General features: G+C 50.0%; 8 protein-coding genes across 8 annotated transcripts; 5 read left to right on the top strand and 3 right to left on the bottom strand.

Annotated features, from left to right (window-relative positions):
* Positions 1–164: 164 nt before the first annotated feature.
* On the bottom strand, positions 165–1,958 carry CI109_101760 (uncharacterized protein; the record flags this gene model as incomplete). The annotated part of the gene is made up of 5 exons (XM_032002308.1): positions 165–476; positions 570–743; positions 800–945; positions 1,052–1,107; positions 1,180–1,958. 5 exons carry the CDS (start codon positions 1,956–1,958, stop codon positions 165–167), a joined length of 1,467 nt encoding a protein of 488 aa, XP_031863245.1.
* A 522-nt stretch (positions 1,959–2,480) lies between these two features.
* Positions 2,481–2,720, bottom strand: CI109_101759 (uncharacterized protein; the record flags this gene model as incomplete). Its single annotated transcript, XM_032002309.2, has 1 exon — positions 2,481–2,720. One exon carries the CDS (start codon positions 2,718–2,720, stop codon positions 2,481–2,483), a length of 240 nt encoding a protein of 79 aa, XP_031863246.1.
* A 379-nt stretch (positions 2,721–3,099) lies between these two features.
* CI109_101758 (uncharacterized protein) lies at positions 3,100–5,374 on the top strand (the record flags this gene model as incomplete). The annotated part of the gene is made up of 8 exons (XM_065967040.1): positions 3,100–3,924; positions 3,981–4,015; positions 4,285–4,441; positions 4,506–4,679; positions 4,747–4,772; positions 4,831–4,926; positions 4,980–5,068; positions 5,139–5,374. The coding sequence occupies 8 exons, from the start codon at positions 3,100–3,102 to the stop codon at positions 5,372–5,374; spliced, it is 1,638 nt and encodes a 545-aa protein (XP_065823112.1).
* Positions 5,375–5,562: 188 nt separating this feature from the next.
* CI109_101757 (uncharacterized protein) lies at positions 5,563–6,175 on the bottom strand (the record flags this gene model as incomplete). The annotated part of the gene is made up of 4 exons (XM_032002311.1): positions 5,563–5,669; positions 5,775–5,883; positions 6,069–6,083; positions 6,155–6,175. 4 exons carry the CDS (start codon positions 6,173–6,175, stop codon positions 5,563–5,565), a joined length of 252 nt encoding a protein of 83 aa, XP_031863248.1.
* A 734-nt stretch (positions 6,176–6,909) lies between these two features.
* On the top strand, positions 6,910–12,233 carry CI109_101756 (uncharacterized protein; the record flags this gene model as incomplete). The annotated part of the gene is made up of 7 exons (XM_032002312.1): positions 6,910–7,126; positions 8,435–9,395; positions 9,525–11,144; positions 11,246–11,568; positions 11,631–11,738; positions 11,800–11,925; positions 11,983–12,233. 7 exons carry the CDS (start codon positions 6,910–6,912, stop codon positions 12,231–12,233), a joined length of 3,606 nt encoding a protein of 1,201 aa, XP_031863249.1.
* Positions 12,234–12,773: 540 nt separating this feature from the next.
* CI109_101755 (uncharacterized protein) lies at positions 12,774–14,202 on the top strand (the record flags this gene model as incomplete). Its single annotated transcript, XM_032002313.1, has 2 exons — positions 12,774–13,484; positions 13,573–14,202. 2 exons carry the CDS (start codon positions 12,774–12,776, stop codon positions 14,200–14,202), a joined length of 1,341 nt encoding a protein of 446 aa, XP_031863250.1.
* A 748-nt stretch (positions 14,203–14,950) lies between these two features.
* Positions 14,951–16,698, top strand: CI109_101754 (uncharacterized protein; the record flags this gene model as incomplete). Its single annotated transcript, XM_032002314.1, has 2 exons — positions 14,951–15,976; positions 16,054–16,698. The coding sequence occupies 2 exons, from the start codon at positions 14,951–14,953 to the stop codon at positions 16,696–16,698; spliced, it is 1,671 nt and encodes a 556-aa protein (XP_031863251.1).
* A 565-nt stretch (positions 16,699–17,263) lies between these two features.
* CI109_101753 (uncharacterized protein) lies at positions 17,264–19,288 on the top strand (the record flags this gene model as incomplete). Its single annotated transcript, XM_032002315.1, has 8 exons — positions 17,264–17,477; positions 17,606–17,739; positions 17,917–18,121; positions 18,199–18,357; positions 18,415–18,631; positions 18,694–18,812; positions 18,871–19,087; positions 19,150–19,288. The coding sequence occupies 8 exons, from the start codon at positions 17,264–17,266 to the stop codon at positions 19,286–19,288; spliced, it is 1,404 nt and encodes a 467-aa protein (XP_031863252.1).
* Between the last annotated feature and the right edge of the window lie 478 nt (positions 19,289–19,766).

The following is a 19,766-nucleotide window of genomic DNA, read 5'->3' as shown; positions in this document are numbered from 1 at the left end:
TAGAAGATTTCGCTTCAGATACCATGACTGCGGGAGACAGGAGTGTAGTACAAAGTGTATACAGTATACATAAGTCGCAGCTACAGGAATCAACCTCGCTCTCTCCCTTCTTATGGTACACACATGTACATCGAATACACTCAATATATAATCCATATCACGCTCTACGCGCTCACATTCCCCTCTGCCTCCCTATCCCACTCTTTCACCCAACGAATCACCTCTTCCCACCCTTTCGTCCTGTGCAATCCATGATCTTTTCCCTCTGGAATCTCCTCGAAAGGCAATGGCAGGCCGAACTGCATACGCTGGTCGTAATCCATCATTGCGATAGGGGAACTGAGACCGCTCGAGGCTTTGTTCCATCCATATGTGCCGAATAAGAGACATGGGATAGGAGGTTGGGCGTTGATGATGGGTTCAATGTTACCGTGATGATCGTCGATGAAGAGAGATGCGTTGATCTTGCGAAGGATCTATAGGATGAAGCAGGCGTAAGCGTCAGCTCGTATCATGGGACAACATGTTCATCACAGCTGCATTGTTTACCCTCGACTGAGATGACTCACCTCGAGCTTCGCCAATCCGCTCTTGCCTTTATCAGCCCCTTCCTTCCAAAGCGCTTTCAACCTCTCATTCAACTCCTTCTCCCTCTGCTTGGCCTCCTCCGTATCTCCCTTCTCTTCAAGATTAGGATATGCCGAAACGTAACTACCCGTAAACCACGCTGCTGCAATCACGTCCTTCTCAACATCGTCACCGATCGTGATCCGCCATTGGCAAGGAGCCAGTCCGTCACGGCTTGACGATCGGATTCAGGACGGGAAGTGACGATGTGGATAGGATGACCAAACGAGTGGAGAAGACGGAGGGCGGAGGCGAAGCCTGGTACGGGGAGAGTCTTGTGAAGGATCTGATTGAGTGTCTTGACTTTACGGCTTACGTCTGGGGAGTCGGGCATCAGCTGCAGTACAAATGGGTTTGGGGGGTTTGAGAGGGTGGAGCTGGAAGACGGTCATGTTGATGGGATGGTAAGAGATGAGATACATACCCGCTGGAGAACCCCATCCTCTGTTCTGCCAAAACACATACGTTTCGAGATCGTCCCTATGGGTTATACCGCCAGTTAGTGACATTGTTCACGACCGTCATAGCTAAACACACAACGGTTGCACTCACAAAGTCAGATCGGTCCCGTACTGCTCGTTGTGCTCTGTGATGATCGCCAGCATGTTCTGCGTACAAACGTCGTCGAAATCAATAGCGATGACACGTTCATTGTGTACCGCAGGCTGATCGTTTGACATCTTCACTTCTTCGTCCTCTCCAGCCTTGGCCTCGCTATCACCTACGTGATCGGTCTCGTTGATTCCTCTGTTCTCATCAGCGTATTCAACACTGTCTGCCTTCTGACCTTCCTCCGCATCATGCTCATGTATCACCTCGTGCGGCGAGACGAGTCCACCGTGATGAATATGAGCATGAGCTCCGACCCGCTCCCATAGATTCGCACTCAATCGACCTTGATCATGTCTGTTCAACATCCCCTTAGGGAAAGGGAACCCGCCAGCAGCGACCGCTGCGCCGAAACCTCCGAAGACACTACCGTGATTCACCATCATTGAGTATGCAGGCGAAACTAGCGGTGGTGTTTCTGTACCGCCACCGCCACCGACACCGACACCGGCACCGCGACCGAATGCCGAAGCGGGGGGAGAAAGCGCGGTACTAGGCGAGGGAGTGGCATCGTTGTCGTTCGCCGATGCCGATGCCGACGAAGAGTCGTTGTTGGTATTGGTGTTGGAGTTATTGCGATAGTTCGACAAGGACGTTTCGCGCTTCTTGAGGAATGCAGCGGTGGAGAGAGGGCCGGCGGCGGCGGCACTGTCGAGTGCGGAAGAGGAAGGGTTGGTCTCGCTCGGGATGAGAAGGCGGGATGGTCGATTATCAGGAGCCATCTTGCGAGTGGAAAGTCAAATTAGCTGATATAGAGAGATGGGACGAGATTGTCTCGTTATCGCGATCAGTAAGTAGAAATGTAGGCTGCGTAATTACCACCTGGATAAGTGTAGGTGGAAGTGCTTAGACGGGAAGGAGTGTACAACACATCTGTTATACCTCGGTGTCTCTTGAGTGCTCATCTGAATAGGTAGGTAGGTAGAAGAGGTTACCCCTGTAAACCATCCTTTGTACACTTCCGACGTGCTTCATACCCCTTGTACATCCTTTCACTAACTCCTAAGGGGGTCCTGTGGTCCTATCCGATCACGCCGGGCTGGGCCGCCTCTCGCCCAGCTACCTGAGGTCGTGGCGCTTCGAAGTGATCAATGCGATGCATGTAAGAGATGAGTGGATGAAGCACAATTGCAGTGATAGTAATACTTCGAAATCAAAGATTATCAGAGGGGATATCCACCGATAGATTAGAAAAACTCCACTCACCATAATCTCTTTCTTTCATTCCGCTGACTCTTCACTCCTCACTCAACATGTCTTCTCTTCGGTATATCCACCTTCTCACTCTTCATACTCGGTAATAAGGGATTATCAAACTCCCTCTTTGTCGGTCTAGCCTGTGCAGTCTGTCTTTTCTCCGTGATACTCAGGAATGCGATGGATGAGACGACCATGAGACCGAGCAATAATAGTGGATTAGGACCTTTACGAGGAGGTGGTCGAGGTCCGGTCGAAAGTGGTTGTGTAGGAGGTGGGGTCGTCATCGTTTGTAGTCTTGTTTCGCAGGATTCGCCAGGTGTTTGATTGACGAGTGGATGGGATCGGATCGGATGTCTATTTTGAGGGTAACCAACTGAGTGAATAAGCTCAGATCCGGTGTCAAAGACGTAACACAGTGCTGTGGGTCCCCACACTGCGATTGCGCAGAAAGTTGAAGGACAAAGCACTGCAGCATGTATGACTACGGGCGGTGTTGTTGTTGCTTTGTTCTTTCATTGCACATTTAATATCTCACATTATAGCATATATATACCCAGACAGATTGTCATCGCTGTGGTCGGTCTGTCGGATGAAGGATCGGTACGGAAGGCCCTCCAGTCTCCAAGTCCAGCTACACTCAACTCGCAGTCAACCCGAGACAGCATGATCCCCCTCCTTACAGCTCGTTCCCGACTCATCCCTTTCGCCATCATACTCATCTTCGCCCTTCCCCTCCTCTTATACCAGCTGAGCGGATCGACTCAAGCACAGTATACGTTCCCGAAAGGCGTATTGGTGGACTATACATCACCTTCCACGCACTGTTTCTGGCCAGAGACGGATACCGATGCCGTGGACTTCGAACAGGTCGAACAAGGAGGTGGGTCGACAGGGAGGATAAAAGAATGGATGGGTTGGGGTAGCAGCACCAGCGAAGGGAGGGTCATACCCGGTACGGAGGAGAAAGTAGACGAGCAATTTGCCTGGGAAGGTCAATTGCCTGACGTCATCCCGGTCACGGGGATAGAAAGATATATGCTCGCTCACATTGAAGAACTACAAGAAGGCTACGATTCCCAACACGATCTTGACGAATACGGCTTGAAATCAGGCAACATATCTCTTACCGCTTACACTTCCGAGCTCCTCTCCACATACAAGATATACCTCCTTCCTGAAGGTATGACCAACCCACCATCACATCCACCATCTTATCTCCCTCCCGTCCTATCGAGACTTTCCCTACGTCCCCCCATCGCACCATTACCACCGCGTCCAAAGCAAGTCATGACGACCGATAAATCTATCGATGATATACCACAAGAGTTTGAAAGATGGAAAGAGATGATGCCGGATTGGGAGATCAAGTATTTCGATGACAAGGCGTTGAAAAGTTGGGTGAAAGGGGTGTTTGGGAAGAGTAAGGCGGAGAAGATTTGGCAAGGATTGCCGAGACAGGTGTTGAAGACGGATGTGTTCAGGTACATGGTGGGTCAGATCTGTGCTCTACCATTGTAGCAACGTTGACTCTGACCCGGCTACAGGCGATGTTGGTAGAAGGCGGTATCTACACAGACAGGTGAGTCGTGTTCATCGCCAGGAATGACTACTTTCGCTGACGTCAAGTGCAGTGACAGTAAGCAGCTCGTCATGACCACCCCGACTACCACCGGCTCACTTACGTCGCTCCTCTGCAGCCGCACCCATTATCCACGCAGACGAATGGGGACAACCATACCACCACGACACACCTCCCCTTCTCACCCATCTCTCTCGCTTACTCTCCCTCTCCACCTCTCCACATCTGCCCTCTTCACATCCCCTTTCAGCTTTCTCCCCCGATTACAGTCCCGAAACTCTCGACGTTGGGATCGAAGTGGATCTACCAACTGGAAAATCACAAGTGTATGATGGGCCCATCGTGAATGATGGTTCAGAATTGGGGGAACCTTCACTGGTCGTCAGTGTCGAGTCTGATGCAATCGATTTCGGATGGACCAATTGGGTGAGTCTACTATCCCAACTGATCTATGCAGTAGCATCCGTTAATGCTAATCGGGCGTGCGTAGCGAGACGTCGGCCTAAGTCGAGCGGTCCAAATTACCCAATGGACATTTATGGCTCGACCCGGTCATCCCGTCTTCCTCGATGCGTTAGGCCGAACGTTGCGCAAGTCGGAAGAGATTGCTCAGCAGCAAAAAGATGCGAAAGCGACAGGCAAAGAAATCATTCCAGAGACAGCGGTGAGTTTAGTTTGAAAGTGAGAGTAATACGATGAGGGTCGCTGAAGTATGATTGTGACGATCGCAGCTGGAGTGGACCGGTCCCGGCATATTGTAAGTCGACCACTATCTCGTATGGCGTAAGCGAAGTCAAACTGATTCTGGTCGTTAGCTCCGATTGCGTGTATCGATATATGCTAGCGAGATATGGGTTCAAGCCTTCAGATCTGATACATCGCAAAGAGCCACTACGAGTAGGGGATGTGCTGTCAGTTGATTGCCTTAAGCATGCGTTGACCATCAGCTGACAGATCATTTCAGTATCCTTCCAGCTGGATCTTTCTCTAGTGTCAGTCCCTTTGGCGATGAAGAACAACGTCCATGGGCAGCCAGCTGGCATGGTTTCCTGGGTACATTCTACGTCCTACGCCCTTTCCTCATTGATGGTAATCGAGCTGATGTGTTCTGTCCGGGTATTAGGTCGATGGCGTCATGCCGATCCGGGTGTTCAGGAGTTTGAGCGATTGAAGAAATTGAAAGAGGAAGCTGAGGAGGCTGAGGAACAAGCAAAGGAGGAAGCCGAAGAAGCGGAGAGGAAGTCAAGAGAGGCCGAAGATCGGGCACGAGAAGCTGACGAGGCGGAACGTAAAGCCAAGGCGGAGGTCGAGGTGTCTGGCCGGAGAGGTGAGGAGAGCGTAACGGCAGACGGGGAATGAGCTAGAGGTGAGGGGTGACTAGAAGGGGGACTTTCAGTTAGAAGTAGTCAGTACATCACATCATGATTCACAAGGGGTCGAGGGCTGGACCCTTGCTTGTCCCCTGTCTTCCTATAGAGTTGTGGCAATTGTTTTATATAGAAGCCAGATGCATATGTAGCAATAGTGAGGTGTGGTGAAGTTCCTCGCTAAGTCCCTCCTCCGGATGGCTTGAACGATGTTGGTATCGAAGGTGTATTCGATTTATCAACTTTTGTCGCCGCCTCTTGTTGAGCTCGGGCTATTCGTTGTTCCCCTGCGGAATCGAGATCCAGTAGAGTCAGCTTTCCGATCACAAATTGTGACGGTACTGCATCACGATGTGTGTTCGTGCGCGGTTGATGAAAAACTCCACACTCACAATCGAGCTTCTCCAATGATCTTGTACCCTTGATCTGAGCGTCCTTTCGTCTGGCGTCAATTTCCTGCTTGGCGTAATAGAAACTGATGCCGGCGGCGACGATGAGCGCCTTAGCGGGTGTGATGGAGCGTCAGCAATGCACATTCACACGATCAGCTACAAGTAGGATGTGGACCACCGGGGAAGGTGTGAAGTGTCTGTTGGGATGGGAAGTGGACGATGGTGTGGGCACGTATAGCGGAAAGGTGTGGGAGACGATTTGAAGGTGGAGAGCGGAAGTGGAGGTTGACTTACACCCCAACCGTAGGCCTGGCAAAGTGGGAACTATATCAGCTACCTGCGCTTGAAGCACATGACACAGCTGGTTCTGTCGCACTCACGACTGATCCAGCAGTGTTCATCTTGTTTTAGTTTCTGTGTAATGTGTAAAGGAATGCAGGAATGAGGAATCAAAGTACGAATGAGGTGGAGATCAGAGGTAGTTGAGTTATAAGCTTCTGTCGGTATACCATACACCTCTCTTCCTGCTGTGCCTGAGCTACTTTGTGTATGGTGGTAGTAGTCTGTTTTTCGACCGACGAGGGCCGAAACAATACAAATCTAATTCCTAACTCGTAACTGGAAATACAAATATTGGAAAGGGGAAATACAAATTCCTTTCGTGTGCTGCAGTTACACCTCCACTTCACACTATGCCACATTCAATTAGGCATACTGAATCTACCTCTCGTCAAAGCTCAACCTATCCCATCCGATGGGATATATGTGAGCGATCTTATGCTGAACCACCTGGTAGGAGCGCTACCCTACAACAGACTATAGTGGCTTGGGACCCCCTTTTGATTCCTAGGTCGTGTGATGGACCATATGCTAGCTCGTCTGTTGGAGTGGAGGTTGTTTACTGACTATTAGCAGGAAGCTCATATACTGATATTCGTTGGTGAAGAGGACATGTATGCTTTTTAGAATCATCGCTCACTCTATACCATCTCCTCTCATTCAACGTCTCACATCTCGTATCCGACCAACTCCAGTCACTCTTTCACCAAAGCCATACTCAGAACACGACAACTATATCACAAAAACCCTTTTCACCCAAATCAACACCTAACCAACATTGAGAACGTCAATCGCAATGCTGTCAAGACTCCAAATCATCTTGCTCCTCCTCACACTTCTCTCGGTCGTCTCTGCCTTCAACCCAATTACCGCCCCTCGGAGTAATGGTGAAAGATTGAGAAGCTCAGTGGACAGAAGAGCGATGATGTCAAACTCTGAAAGACTGAGAAAGGGTTTACCTCTGAAACCTCCTACGAGAGCGTTGGACGGGTCGGTCTTGTTCAAGAACAACAGTAAGTCAAGTCTGTTGGCATATACATATATGACGATTGGTGTGGAGGACTACCTATGTACAAAAGCTGATATACCGCGTTATAGACCCAAAGAGAGATTTGTGGTCGTAAAGGACCAATTGACGACACGATACGAAACACCCATTACTATGAAATCATGACTTGAACGTCTCTTTCACATCGACAATCCTCACCCCGCAACCTCCTACACATGTTATCATCATAAATACCATAGAACAACGGACAATCTATCTATGTGTTGTATACTATCTCATGCATGCCCCAGCATTGAAAGTAGACGATGTTGCGCGTGGAACTCCTCTGTGTATGAAAATTCCGGAGGTATCCCTCGAATTGTTCGTACGCTGTTGCATTTTCAAGCGCAAAGCATGAATCGACCCTCCACCTTCCTGCTCACCAGACGATATACAAGATGTGTAGGTGATAATATCTGTCAGTTGTAATGTGGGAATCTATCTTCAATCCAACTTTTGTTGTTGTTGTTTTTGTTGTCGTCGGCAGAAGTTCCCTGAAAGGAAAAGTTACCGGGGGATTTTACCTAGAAAGAATCGATGCCCATTACGTACAAGGGACATGAACATCATCCTGGTCACACACAATACGGAAAGCGGAACAGTTTACGAGTTGTCCACCGAAGACTGGGATTGATTGATTCCCATGACATGCATGCATGAGTGCATCCATCCTCCTTGTAGACCTCGTATTCCGGCTCATTCAGTCAACGACACTTGGTGGTGGATAGTGAAATCGAGTTCCAGTGATTTTCGGGCTACACTGTAATCCACTAACTGACCGATTCCCCGCATCGCCTCCGCGCGACACACACTCATACAAGCACTTGCACTTCACCGCTTTTGTCCATTTTCACCTTTCATCCGGCATCAATATTATTTATCATCATCATCATAATTACACATCACACTATACATTACATTGCAACAAGTCTGATCTGAGCAACCAAACAATCATCGACTTTACGCTCGAGGTGTTGGTCGAATAAGAGAGAGGAAGGGGACCTTCATTAGAAGAACCCGACTGCGGATCACCTGTCTCCTGTACGAAATCTTTGTCTTGCCGATCGCACCTTTCCCTTAGCCTCACTCGGATTCATTCAACCTCTTGCCAGAGAAAGTCATACCGGAGCCAATTCGGTATCGTGAGTGATCCAGACCCGGACATCGTACATCGACACAGAGAGTGAGTACATACATCGTTTCCGCAATGTGTGCGACTACTGCAGCAAGCTGACACAGCCGCGATTCCTCTCCTCCTTATCGGCTTACACAGCGTTCTCACCGCCCTCAACCTCGACTTCGTCATCCACACTCCAAGGTATATCAGATCACGGAAACCCCCTCCTGGACACTGTTATGATGACGGAGTCAGATTCGCCTCCGTCTTTCGACGCCATATTTTCGAGCCAACAACCCCCTCCTCGCCGTTCCTCATCCAACTCGTCCTCCTTTGCCTCGTACACCTACCAACATCCCTATCCCACCGATAACAACACAGCCATGGTCGATGAGCCGCAATCATTGCAGCGACAATCGAGCTTCACGTCAGGGTCAGGTGGAAGAGATCACTCCAGCTCATCAAGTACAGGTACAATGAAGGCTGGTGCTCCGGCAAGAGGATTCAACTGGAATAGGAGACAAGATTCGTTGAGAAAGGAGTCATTGCCGTTCAATCCAGAGTCAGACAGTACTCTGATCGCGACGGCGCCGAGAGGAGGGAATAACAATGGATACTCTTCTCCGCCAATCGGCGAGATCATGTTCGGACAGCAGCAGTCGCAATCTTTTCCTCGACAACAGCAACAACAACAGCCGGCGCAACACCAACATCAACAATCAAATCAGCCGATCCAACCGCAATGGGGCACGGATGACGGTATGGTCTCGCAACAACAAGCTCAATACGTTTCATTGCCCAACCCACAACAACAATCACATTCCCCGTACAGTCCCTTTCATTCACCTCAGCCCACGCCTTCCCCTTCGAGGCTTGATTACATACCTCCCGGATCGGCTAGTTCCGTCAATGAGTCCATCATGTATGATCAACTATCTCCCTACGGTAATCCCGCCCTCACTCCAAGTCATCAAAGCCCTGGTACATGGGGACAGGATTTCCTCGGACAAGGAGAGTCATCACAAGCATATGCAGGAGGTAATGATTCGCGAAGCGGAATGGATGACATGATGGGGATGAACGAGCCGGATGCGCTGAATAACGAGCTACAACGGATGTGAGTCTCATCCTCCTTCCCTTGTCCTCTGTTGTGCCTCACCTGGCCATGCATTTCGTTCAAAGAATATTCGGTATCGTGAAAGGATGACACTGCATGCAATCGGAGCTGACATGTACCACTTTTCAGCATCTCAAATACATCGCAGAACTCGCAACACCACTCCGGAGAACATACCCCCTTTCAACCAATCTCTCAACACCGCCATTCGCAATCTTCCTTGTCTGGTCATTCAAGACAAGACTCCTTCCCAACATCTAGATCTCCTAGTCCCTTCGCTTCTCAATCAGATATGAACGGCCTAAATTCGCAACCCGGAGGCAGCGGTTTCCAACGAGGTGCAAGCTCACCCTCGGTCAACTCGCCCTTCTTCAATAAACCACAATCTCCACCCGCGTTGATCATCCCCAATCAACATAGTCCATCCCCTTCTCTTCCTCCTATTGTCACTATCAATACCGGCGCCAGCAGTAACGGTCAAGGTGGCATTCACGCTCCTCGTCAAGGCGATCTGGGAGGTTCAGTGAGCGGTGGGTTGCTGCCACCTGCAAATCCGGCGCTCGAACACTTGACTGGTATGGCCGGTATCAGTCCCATCGCTCCAAGTGCGGACGGTCCGATGATCTACATCCAGCCCAGTACACCTATCAGTGGAATGAAGGATGGGCGGGGGCTGTTTGACGCTGCCCTACGACGCGCAGGAGCAATGGCTCAGCAGAATCAGAACGGACAACAAATACAGGGAGAACAAGGACAGCAGCAACAAGGCTTCAACGTTCCTCCACTCCAGACACGGCCCTTATCGAAACCGACCTCGACCGATCCGCTAGGACAAGGTGGTGCAGTCATAAACAGCGGTAATGACCAATCAACGATGGATTTTGCGGCAGCAATGGCGGCTTATAACCAACAAGGGTGGGACCCTGTAGCAACCGCAGGCGCCCATGGTCTTCGTGTTGCTGGACCCAGTCGACCCCGAGCCAAGTCTGATTCTATTCTCCCTTCCCCGACCGGTGACTTTGCCGAAAGGCAGGCTTTATTCGCTCTCATGGCTAGTAGCAATGCCGACCATGGCTCGCAACCGATACTCGACGACGACGCGGTTTCAGAGCAATGGAGGAGTACGGTGAATGCTTGGAAGGCGGGTCTGATGGGTAATGATGGCGATCAACAACCAAACCCCACCTTGGATCCACGTATGCTGGAAATGGAAGGTTTGCAACAGTTCATGCTACAACAACAGCAACACGCGTTCAATAACAGTCAGCAGCAACAACTGAATCAACAGAGGCTCCCACCTCTGAACACGGAACAGGCACCCGGCGGCGTTCTAAAATACGCTCCGGGAGAATTCTCACCGACATCAATGGCGTTCTACCAGTCCATCGGACTCTATCCCCACAGCGCCAACGAGCTGCCCGGGACCTCATCCGCCCCATGGTCTACCACGACTTTTGGACAATTGAACCTAGGCGCGTACCCCGCCACTGCAGGTCCCGGTCAATCAACCTTCCTCATGCCACAAGGCCAGGGAGCCCAGAATGTCAGACGGAGATCGTTTGGAGGTGGAGAGGCAGCACATCCCGCTGCTGGAGCAGGTACTCCGGGCTATGGAGTCGAGTTCACAACCACTCCGTTCGGCCAATTGCGAGGCGGTCAACTAAGAGGAGTGGGGCATCGACGAGCGGCAAAGTCCGAGGATTTCGGAAGGGTGGGGACAGGATGGGGTGTGGGCGCAGGTGGTTCTACGTGAGTTTGGTGTTTCATCCTGTGTGGAAGCGGAAAGTAGTTCGTGCGAGCGTGTGTTTGAGGCTGTGCCAAATTTGTGCTGAATGCCGTCATCATATCAGTGCCGAGTTCTTGCAAAGCATCACAGGTGATGATGGATCATTACTCCCACCAACAAATCGAGGTCGGTCCCACTCTCGTAACTCATCAGCATCCTCCGCTCGTTCGGCCTCTCCAGCGTTGTCGATATCGTCTCAGGGCTCGTCGTTCTCTCATCATTCGCCGAGGATGGACATGCCAGAAGGTGCCCAGATACCCGCGCCAGCCCCCGTCGCATCGGGAAGCGGAGGGAAGAAGAAGGTGGCCAAAATGAAGGTGACGAGTGTGGCGACAGAGGTGGCGAGCACGAGTAGGAGAACAAATAGCGGTGTTTTCCAGTGTCCTGGTGAGTTGCAGCAGCTTGATTTGACACTCCTCCAAAGTACAGAGCGCTAATAATACACATAGTGCCTGGATGTGGAAGTACGTTTACGCGTCATTTCAACTTGAAAGGTCACTTGAGATCACACAACGACGAGAGACCTTACAAGTGCTTGTACGATGGGTGTCCGAAGGGTGAGTGATATCGGCAGAATGGCCTCATAAAGATCAAGGGCTGACATGGAGCAATATGTAGCTATCGTGGGATTCGCGAGACAACACGATTGCAAGCGACACATGTTGCTACACGAGGGTCTACGGCCGTTCGAGTGTGAGGGATGTGGCAAGAAATTTGCAAGGCTGGATGCTTTGACTCGTCACCGTGAGTTTGACTTCAGCTATTGTCTCAAATTACCGCTGACAATTTCCGTTCTCGCAGACAAATCCGAACAAGGTCAAGAATGCGCCATCACCCATCCTTTACCTGTCAATCCCGACGGTTCACCGATGTCAGAATCTCAGTACAAAGCGTACAAAGGCATCACGCCGGCGAGTGGAGGCGGTGGAGGTGGACGGAGGAGAAGTAGCGGTGTCAAGAAGGAGTATTTGAGCGGAGATGATAGATCAGGCGAAGGGGAAGATGATCTAGGTGGTGGTATGAGTGGGATGGAGGAGTATGACAGGTTTTGATCTTTTGCGAGCGGATGCGGGTGCGGGTGCGGGGTACAGGTCTCGCATGCCTTTGATGGTGGGAAGGACGGTGCTGTATAGTTACAACAGTGGTGGTAGTTCTACTTATGTAAACCCGAGTTTGAGCAAGATAAGATTGGGATGACGTGTGTGTGTGTGTGTGTCTGCTTTTTGACAACGCGGCTGATTTGTGACGTCGAAGGAGGGAGTTGGTCGATTCATCTTTTCATTCTGCTTTCTTTTCTGGTACAAAACTGAACACCTTTACAATTCACTTCCGTTCCGTTCTCTACCATTCAGATACTCTCCCACAGTCTCGCCTCCGTGCTGTATACATTCTCTCACATGTGAATTTGTCCAGTATCACCTTCCGCCTACACAGACATCATCCATTCAGAACAGACTTCCCAATCTCCTTGATCCGCACTTCAACCTCCGTAGTAAACGATATGAGCGGTAAGTTATCAATGATTTGACATCAACTGAGGACCGCCCTTGAGGATTGTCTTGCATTGTTAGATACATTAGCTGATTGACGAAATGAGAACAGGGAGGAAGAAGAAAGTCGCCACTCCCCCTTCACCAAAGCTCGGCATTCCGCCCATGTCTGCGGCACTCGGACCAGCTTCTCCCATATCAAGCGCTATGATAATCGCCGCTCATATGATCAACATGCAAGAGGTGAATGCCGAAGCTACCCCAGCAACGAACAACGTCACAATGCCGCCGCCCAATATCACGACAACGACCAGAGGTCGAGCAAAACGTGGACGAGGTTTTGCCAATCCAAGTGACAACGGTGGCGAATCCTCTTCAACCAACAACAATCAAGTGGAACTCGTAGAAGACGAGGGGAAACCGAAGCGAAAGAAGACGGCGAAGTCGAAATCGAAATCGACAAAAGGTAAAGACAACAAGGAGGCGCATACGGCATCCCTCAAAGAAGAAGATGAAGTGCTTGAAAAGCAGGAGACGAATTATGACGAAGTCGATCAGAATCTCGTGATCGCGAGATACCTTGCAGCAAAGGATGAGCAATCGGTCACCGAAAATGGTGGAGAAGCGACCGCTATCAACATTATACAGACGGTTGACAGTGCGGTTGGCACTTCGATACCCGTTCTATCAACTATCAGCGAGGCTACATCTATTGTTCAGAATAACAATCCTATTGCCGCCGCGGAAATGCGAATCAAGGAGCTCGAGATGGAGAGAAATTGGGCGTGGGGTGCACTGCAGGGAACCAACATGGTGAGCAATCTCTTGTGTTCAGCTCATTCCCTTCCGCACGTCACTTTCCCCTTTACTTCTGCAGGAGCTGAATACCCCGCGTATCCAGGTCGCGAACAATATGATGTCCAGTGCCTCCCTTGATATAGTCACCCGACTCATTGGTCTCCTCTGCGGTCAATACCTCTCCGATCCATCACCTTTCCACGCCTCCACCCCCCCACTTCTCCGCTTGCTCCTTGCGGACCTTGCCGTCGCCGTGGACTGTCGACCACTCGACACGTCGGTACCGATATCCAACCTTACGCTCGATGTGATTTTCGCTCGTGCACTTCACGTACTCATGGGACCATGGGACGGTCTGCGACCTCTGAAGTGGTTAGTCATCCCTTCCGATCGAGTTCCGGCTTTCGCACCCCCCGACGTCCTCTGGACACTTGTTCATACAGGCGATCCGGTCTTGTATAACACACTCGTGAAAGCGATTGGGACAGCCATGAACGCATGTCCGGATACCCAAAGAGGTATGGCGTTGCTTTTGACTCTCGGTAGATTGCAAGGCGGGAAGATGATGATGGGTGTCAATGCGAAATTGTGGGCAACGTGGCAGGTAGCAAAATTGGAGGAAAATCACTGGAGGTTGGATGATACTCTGGACGGAGGGTTGAAGAGAGTTGCGGAGGCAGAAATTGAAGGTGCATTTAGGTTTCTGAATGAGAAGAGGGGTGTACAAGCGTGAGTAAGTGTAAAAGGGACTGCGAGATTGTTGTAAAGGTGAAAAGTGTGGCAGATGGACGAGTTCTTTGTTTACTGTATGAAGGTGTGGTTTTCAGTATGTTCGCTCCTCGTAGCATTGTTGTGTTGTATCCTTTCTTCTCCTTAGCAAGTAGAGTTGTAAAAGTGAGCTGTGTCGCTGTAGATGTTGCAGAAGCGCTTATGCATTGGTCACTTGTCAAAAAGCAAATCTCATATGACCGATAGGACCAAAATGATTCGATGCTGGTCAAGTCCACGGTTAATCCTAGCGGAAGGTGGTAGGAATTTCGCACTTGGTATCTCTTTCATCGACAAGGGGTCTACGCTATACAGGAAGTAAGATGTACTTCAGATCGAAATAATGTGGTGCGCAAGTCCCTTATATGCATGACCGAAGATCAGGAGGATGACGAAGATCAAATCAATCACCAGGGACGCGTGTGATTTTGCTTAGCCCGTATGAAGCTCAGATTGAGTTAGACTTTTGCCACCATCACCTCGTTCTGCTCACCGTGCACTGCAAGTTCTATTCTCACACCATCTTCGTCTCTTCGGTTCATCCTTCTGATCCTTGACATTATAGTAGAACCATCGTTACTGTTCTCATATCATTTGGGTCCATATAAGTTACTACCATCAATCGCCCGTCTTACTGCCATTCTCCTTCTCCTCCTCCACTCGACCTTTCCTCCTAAGCCTATCTGTCACCAGCAGTTTGTGCTCTATTCGCGATGTCGGAAGATCCAAAGCCGCACGAATATCGTGTCCCGCGTCGAAAGTCTCCTACACTCAAACAATCCTCTCCACTCAATCCTGTACTCAACCCTCCTTTCCAAGCCGAATCACCCGAAGGAGTCATCGTCACCGAACGAGAAGTGGAAGAGCTCGTGCAAGAACTACCCGACGTTCCGAGTACGAGTCACTTAGCTTCTTCGTCATCTAGTAGGGCTCTCATGTCTAGTCCGAAACCGAAACCTGCTCGTCCTATCCGAACGTATATTTCTTCTTCTCCGCCCAAAACTCCACTTCCGGCTGTACCCCGACCTGAAATTCGAGTGATCCCACCCACGGGCGAGTCGTACCCTTCTTATAGTCTCAACGCATACTACGAGGCTCTGGAGAGCGAAGAAGAGGAAGAAGGGAAATGGGAGGACAAACCTGAGGGAGAAGAGGAGGGTGTACTGAGTGAGGCACTCGAAGAGAAGATGAGGGAATTTGATATCTGGGCTAGGAAAGCCGAGGCCAGTCATAAGTATACGAGGGAAGAGAAGGGGAAAGGGAAAGCAAGGGAGACCTCCCCAAGTCAGACACCTACCCGATCACCACGAATACAATCCCCTCGACCTGCCACGATCGTCGAAGAATGGGAAGAAACGCAAGAACCAGAAGAATATTCTCCCCCTTTCGAAGATTTCGGCGTCGATATCACCGCTACCACGCCGCCTGGATTTCCCTCGTCTTCATCATCATCCAAGCAAGAAGCGGGAGGATCAGGAGGATCCGATACCACCATTAAAGGACGAACGTTGAGTCGAACACCAACACCACCCCTCACAGATTTGTCCCCCGAACTCGTCACGCCGCATTCGAGGTTCTCACAAGCGATGGGATTAGCACCCGCTCCCGCAGATTTCGGAGAGGGAGACGAAGATATGATCAGGTGGTTGAAAGCGGATATCGTGAATTTGAAAGCTGAGAAGGAGGAGACGATGGAGGAGAATCGTCATTATCATTTCATGTTAGAGGCGATGGACGAGGTGAGTCATCGCAACGGTTCAGTATAAGCTACAGTAAGCAGCGTTCGGGTAAGCTGATTAGTATTCTTTCGACACAGTACACCGACCAGCTTCTCACAACGATCACAGCTTCGATGCTTCACCAACCTTTACTCGAGTTGTGCGCGAGTTTCCAAGAAGACAATCTGGCACAGATCGTTCGTTTCAGAACCCAAGTCGGAACACTCGCTCGAACCGTTGGATCCCCACCTCCCAACACGAATCGAATGGTGATGAACACCGCAATGATCGAGACGTTCGCTCGAGTCCTTCGAGTCATGCTACGAGATTTCGATCCGCTCGACAATTTCCTCTTCGACCAACCTGAATATCTCGATGATTACGTCCCTCCGGACATCATGTGGCTGTTCATCCACACGGCGGATCCATCATTGATCGTCCAATTCCGAGAAGTGGGACAAAGTCTACTCAATACTTGTGAAGGAAGTAGGAGAGCTGTAGCGCTCAAGTTGATGCTCAATCAGCTGTCGCCCAACCGCATGGAAACGAGGACGGGACATTTGGCTCAATGGCAACAATGGGCAAGGAGACAGCGTATGTTGTACGAGAGTAATGGGAACAGACTCCAACTCGACGAGAAGAGAGTGAAACATGGTGATTTGAGGAGGTTGAATTGGAAAGAGGTAGAAGGGTATGTCGAGACCAATCAAAAAGCGCGAAGGGAATGGGAAGAGGCGTTCTGATGACTGCACGGGGCAGGAACTGACCGTCTTGTTTCGTTAAGTTGTAACTTGTTGTATTGTAGCTCCCACTAGCATCGTATACTTGTTCATGTCGTTATCAGTCTGTTGTACTAAGCGTTACTCGTTGTTGTATTTAGCTGTAGATGTTACTGTCCATGTTGGAAATTCGCATTTCGCCGTGAATATGACGTCGTTACGCTACCCGAGTAAGTTACTGCTACTCGTGAACCATACGAGTATCTCAATTGCCGAGGTTTTAAGGGAAAGACATGATCTCCGTACGGTCTCCGGATCACTCACTGTACGGATTACGCCGGTAGGAGGTGGAGGTTAACGTTCTGTGGACGATACAAGTTGCGATGGCGACATGTGCTTACAAATATCAAAAGCCTTATGTTGTATTTTGAAAGGTGGACGTGAAGACTTGTAATTCTCTTCCTAGAGTATAAGTACAGTACGTTACTGGAGAGACATCACTCGATTCTTATCATCATCTCGATCTCGCTTTTACATTGCTCGTTGAAACTAGATACTAGACACTAGACACTAGACACTAAGAAACAAAATGACCAAATCATCTGTATCAGAACTCTTCCCTTACCCTGCTAAAGGTGTAGAGGGATACCCAACTTTCTTACCGTACCAACCCCAATCGATCGGATCATTGCTCGACGAAAAGGAATACAAGCAGAATGTGAATCCGCCAAAGCTGTTTGAACCGATAGAGATTAGAGGGGTCACTTTTCCGAATAGGGCATGGGTAGCGCCCATGTGTCAATGTGAGTGTGGCCGTGGCGTCACCAGTACCACCCAACCATACAACATCGTACGGAGGCCTAGATAGACGGTGGTGGTGATGGAGTACATGTGTAACGGACTTCAGGCTGACTATTTCACTCCTCATAAGACTCCGCTGATGATGGTAAACTCACCGACCACCACTTTATTCATCTCGGAGCTATGGCACAGAGAGGTTGGGGAAGTATCATGGTTGAAGCGACGGCTGTTGTGCCAGAGGGCAGGATCACCCCACAGGATACTGTAAGCTTCATGTTTTACATTGCCATTCCATCCCAAAGACGAGCTGGACCAGAAAGGTAGTTAGGTGCACATGCCTCGCCAACTTACTGTACCCTTGGTCACGGCCAACTCCTTCCCCCCCTCGCATTGAATACAGTATAATAGTTATGGATGACTCCACTGACTACTTCACTATAGGGTCTGTGGGAAGACGCGCAGATCGAGTCATACAAACGCGTCGTGGACTACGTGCACGCTCTCAAGGGTGTGATCGGTATCCAACTCGCTCATGCTGGACGAAAGGCTTCCACCGCCACCCCATGGGACTCTCGACAAGCTCTCGAGGGCGGATGGCAAGGCTCTACGGTTGTCTCTGAGGAGAACGGAGGTTGGCCAAACAACGGTATGTCAATGTCCTCAGTCTCTCTGTCTAGTTCTTGTCGATTGGACAGATTAGCATGCTGATGCACCGTTCAACAGTGGTCGGACCCTCGCCTATTTCATTTCTCGAGGGCAAATACGCTGATCCCGTCGAGGCGAGCGGAGAGTACATCCAAAACTTGAAGAAAGCCTTTGCAGCTGCCACCGAAAGATGCAAGACTATCGGATTTGACTTTATCGAGATCCACGGTGCACATGGTGAGTGGTCAAGTCTACAAACGCTACACCGACCAGTCGTCTGATTGTTATGCGTAGGTTATCTTCTCCACGAGTTTGTTGACCCGCTCTCCAACACGCGAACCGACCAATATGGCGGATCGCTCGATAACCGTATCCGACTCCCTCTTGAGATTGCAGAGATCATCAGGGAGAAATGGGACAAACCGCTCTTCTACCGTCTTAGCGCTACCGATTGGTTGGACGATGTTCTTGGTCCCGAGAAGGGCAAGAACACCGACAAGTGGGCTTGGTGGTGAGTTGGCTTGATGTGTTTTCTGGTTCATTGTATGCTAATTCGATCCACTATCAAAATAGGGGTATCGAGCAAACGACCATTCTCACCCAGAAGCTCGCCGACCTTGGTGTCGACGTAATCGACGTCTCGTCAGGTGGTAATGACTTGAGACAAAAGGTTCAACCTGCTCCCTCATACCGTATGTCAACATTGGATCCTCGTTGAACGTAAATGCTGATGATTTGGGCATTTTACAGAGCTTCCTCTCGCCGACCACATCAAGCAGAACGTCAAGAACATCATTGTCGGTGCCGTCGGCATCATCACCACTCCCACTCAAGCCAACGATATCATTGAAGATGACAAGGCCGATGTTGTGTTCTTGGCTCGACAAGTCTTGCGAGATATCGATTTCCCCCTCGAGGCGGCTTTGGAACTCGGTGTGGCCGTTGCTCCTGCTGTCCAATTTGATCGGTATGTCTTGGCGTACAAGAAGCGCTTGTTAAGCTACGGCTGATGTTGATTGCATCTCTTAGCGCCTGGGGAAGGATGCTGGTCAAACGAAAGAATGACGACACTCCTCAACAGAAGCATGGCGTTACAGAAGTTCAAGGTGAAGAAGGGCTCAAACCCAAGAGAGGACCTCCTCCCGAGCTTCATTCGTCAATCCCTTAGTATCTTCGCACCTTGGTGGAGAGGTAGACATAAGAAGAATGAGATAGAGTAGACATAAGAAGTTGAGAGATAGAGCATACATGAGAGTTTGAGCGATGTATCATACATCATGCAACGGTATGTATCAGCTATGCACTACGCTGGGACAGCTTGAAAGTCAACTTGGGCAGCATGGTGATTTGGGATAAAATGGAATTAATTGTCAGAGAAATAATCCCCCCTTTACGCGATTGCTTTCTTGTCTCGGGTTCAGGTGGTCACCACAACAACAAAACTACACTGACAGCTTTCACACTCTACTCGTATACATCAACCTTGCATATCACCACGTATCGACACCTTGACTACACCAACATCCGACTCGACAAGCAGCGGAGAGATAGGAAAAGGGAGTCACGGACACTTGGAGACTGCGCATTCGAGATCGACAATCGGACCGCTGCATCAGATCCTGCACCAGTGCAGTGTCAACAAGCCT

This window comes from Kwoniella shandongensis, chromosome 3 (assembly GCF_008629635.2).
Source record: "Kwoniella shandongensis chromosome 3, complete sequence".
Lineage (NCBI taxonomy): Eukaryota > Fungi > Basidiomycota > Tremellomycetes > Tremellales > Cryptococcaceae > Kwoniella > Kwoniella shandongensis.
Note: the sequence above shows the minus strand (reverse complement) of the source record. Positions and strands in the feature narration are given on the sequence as shown.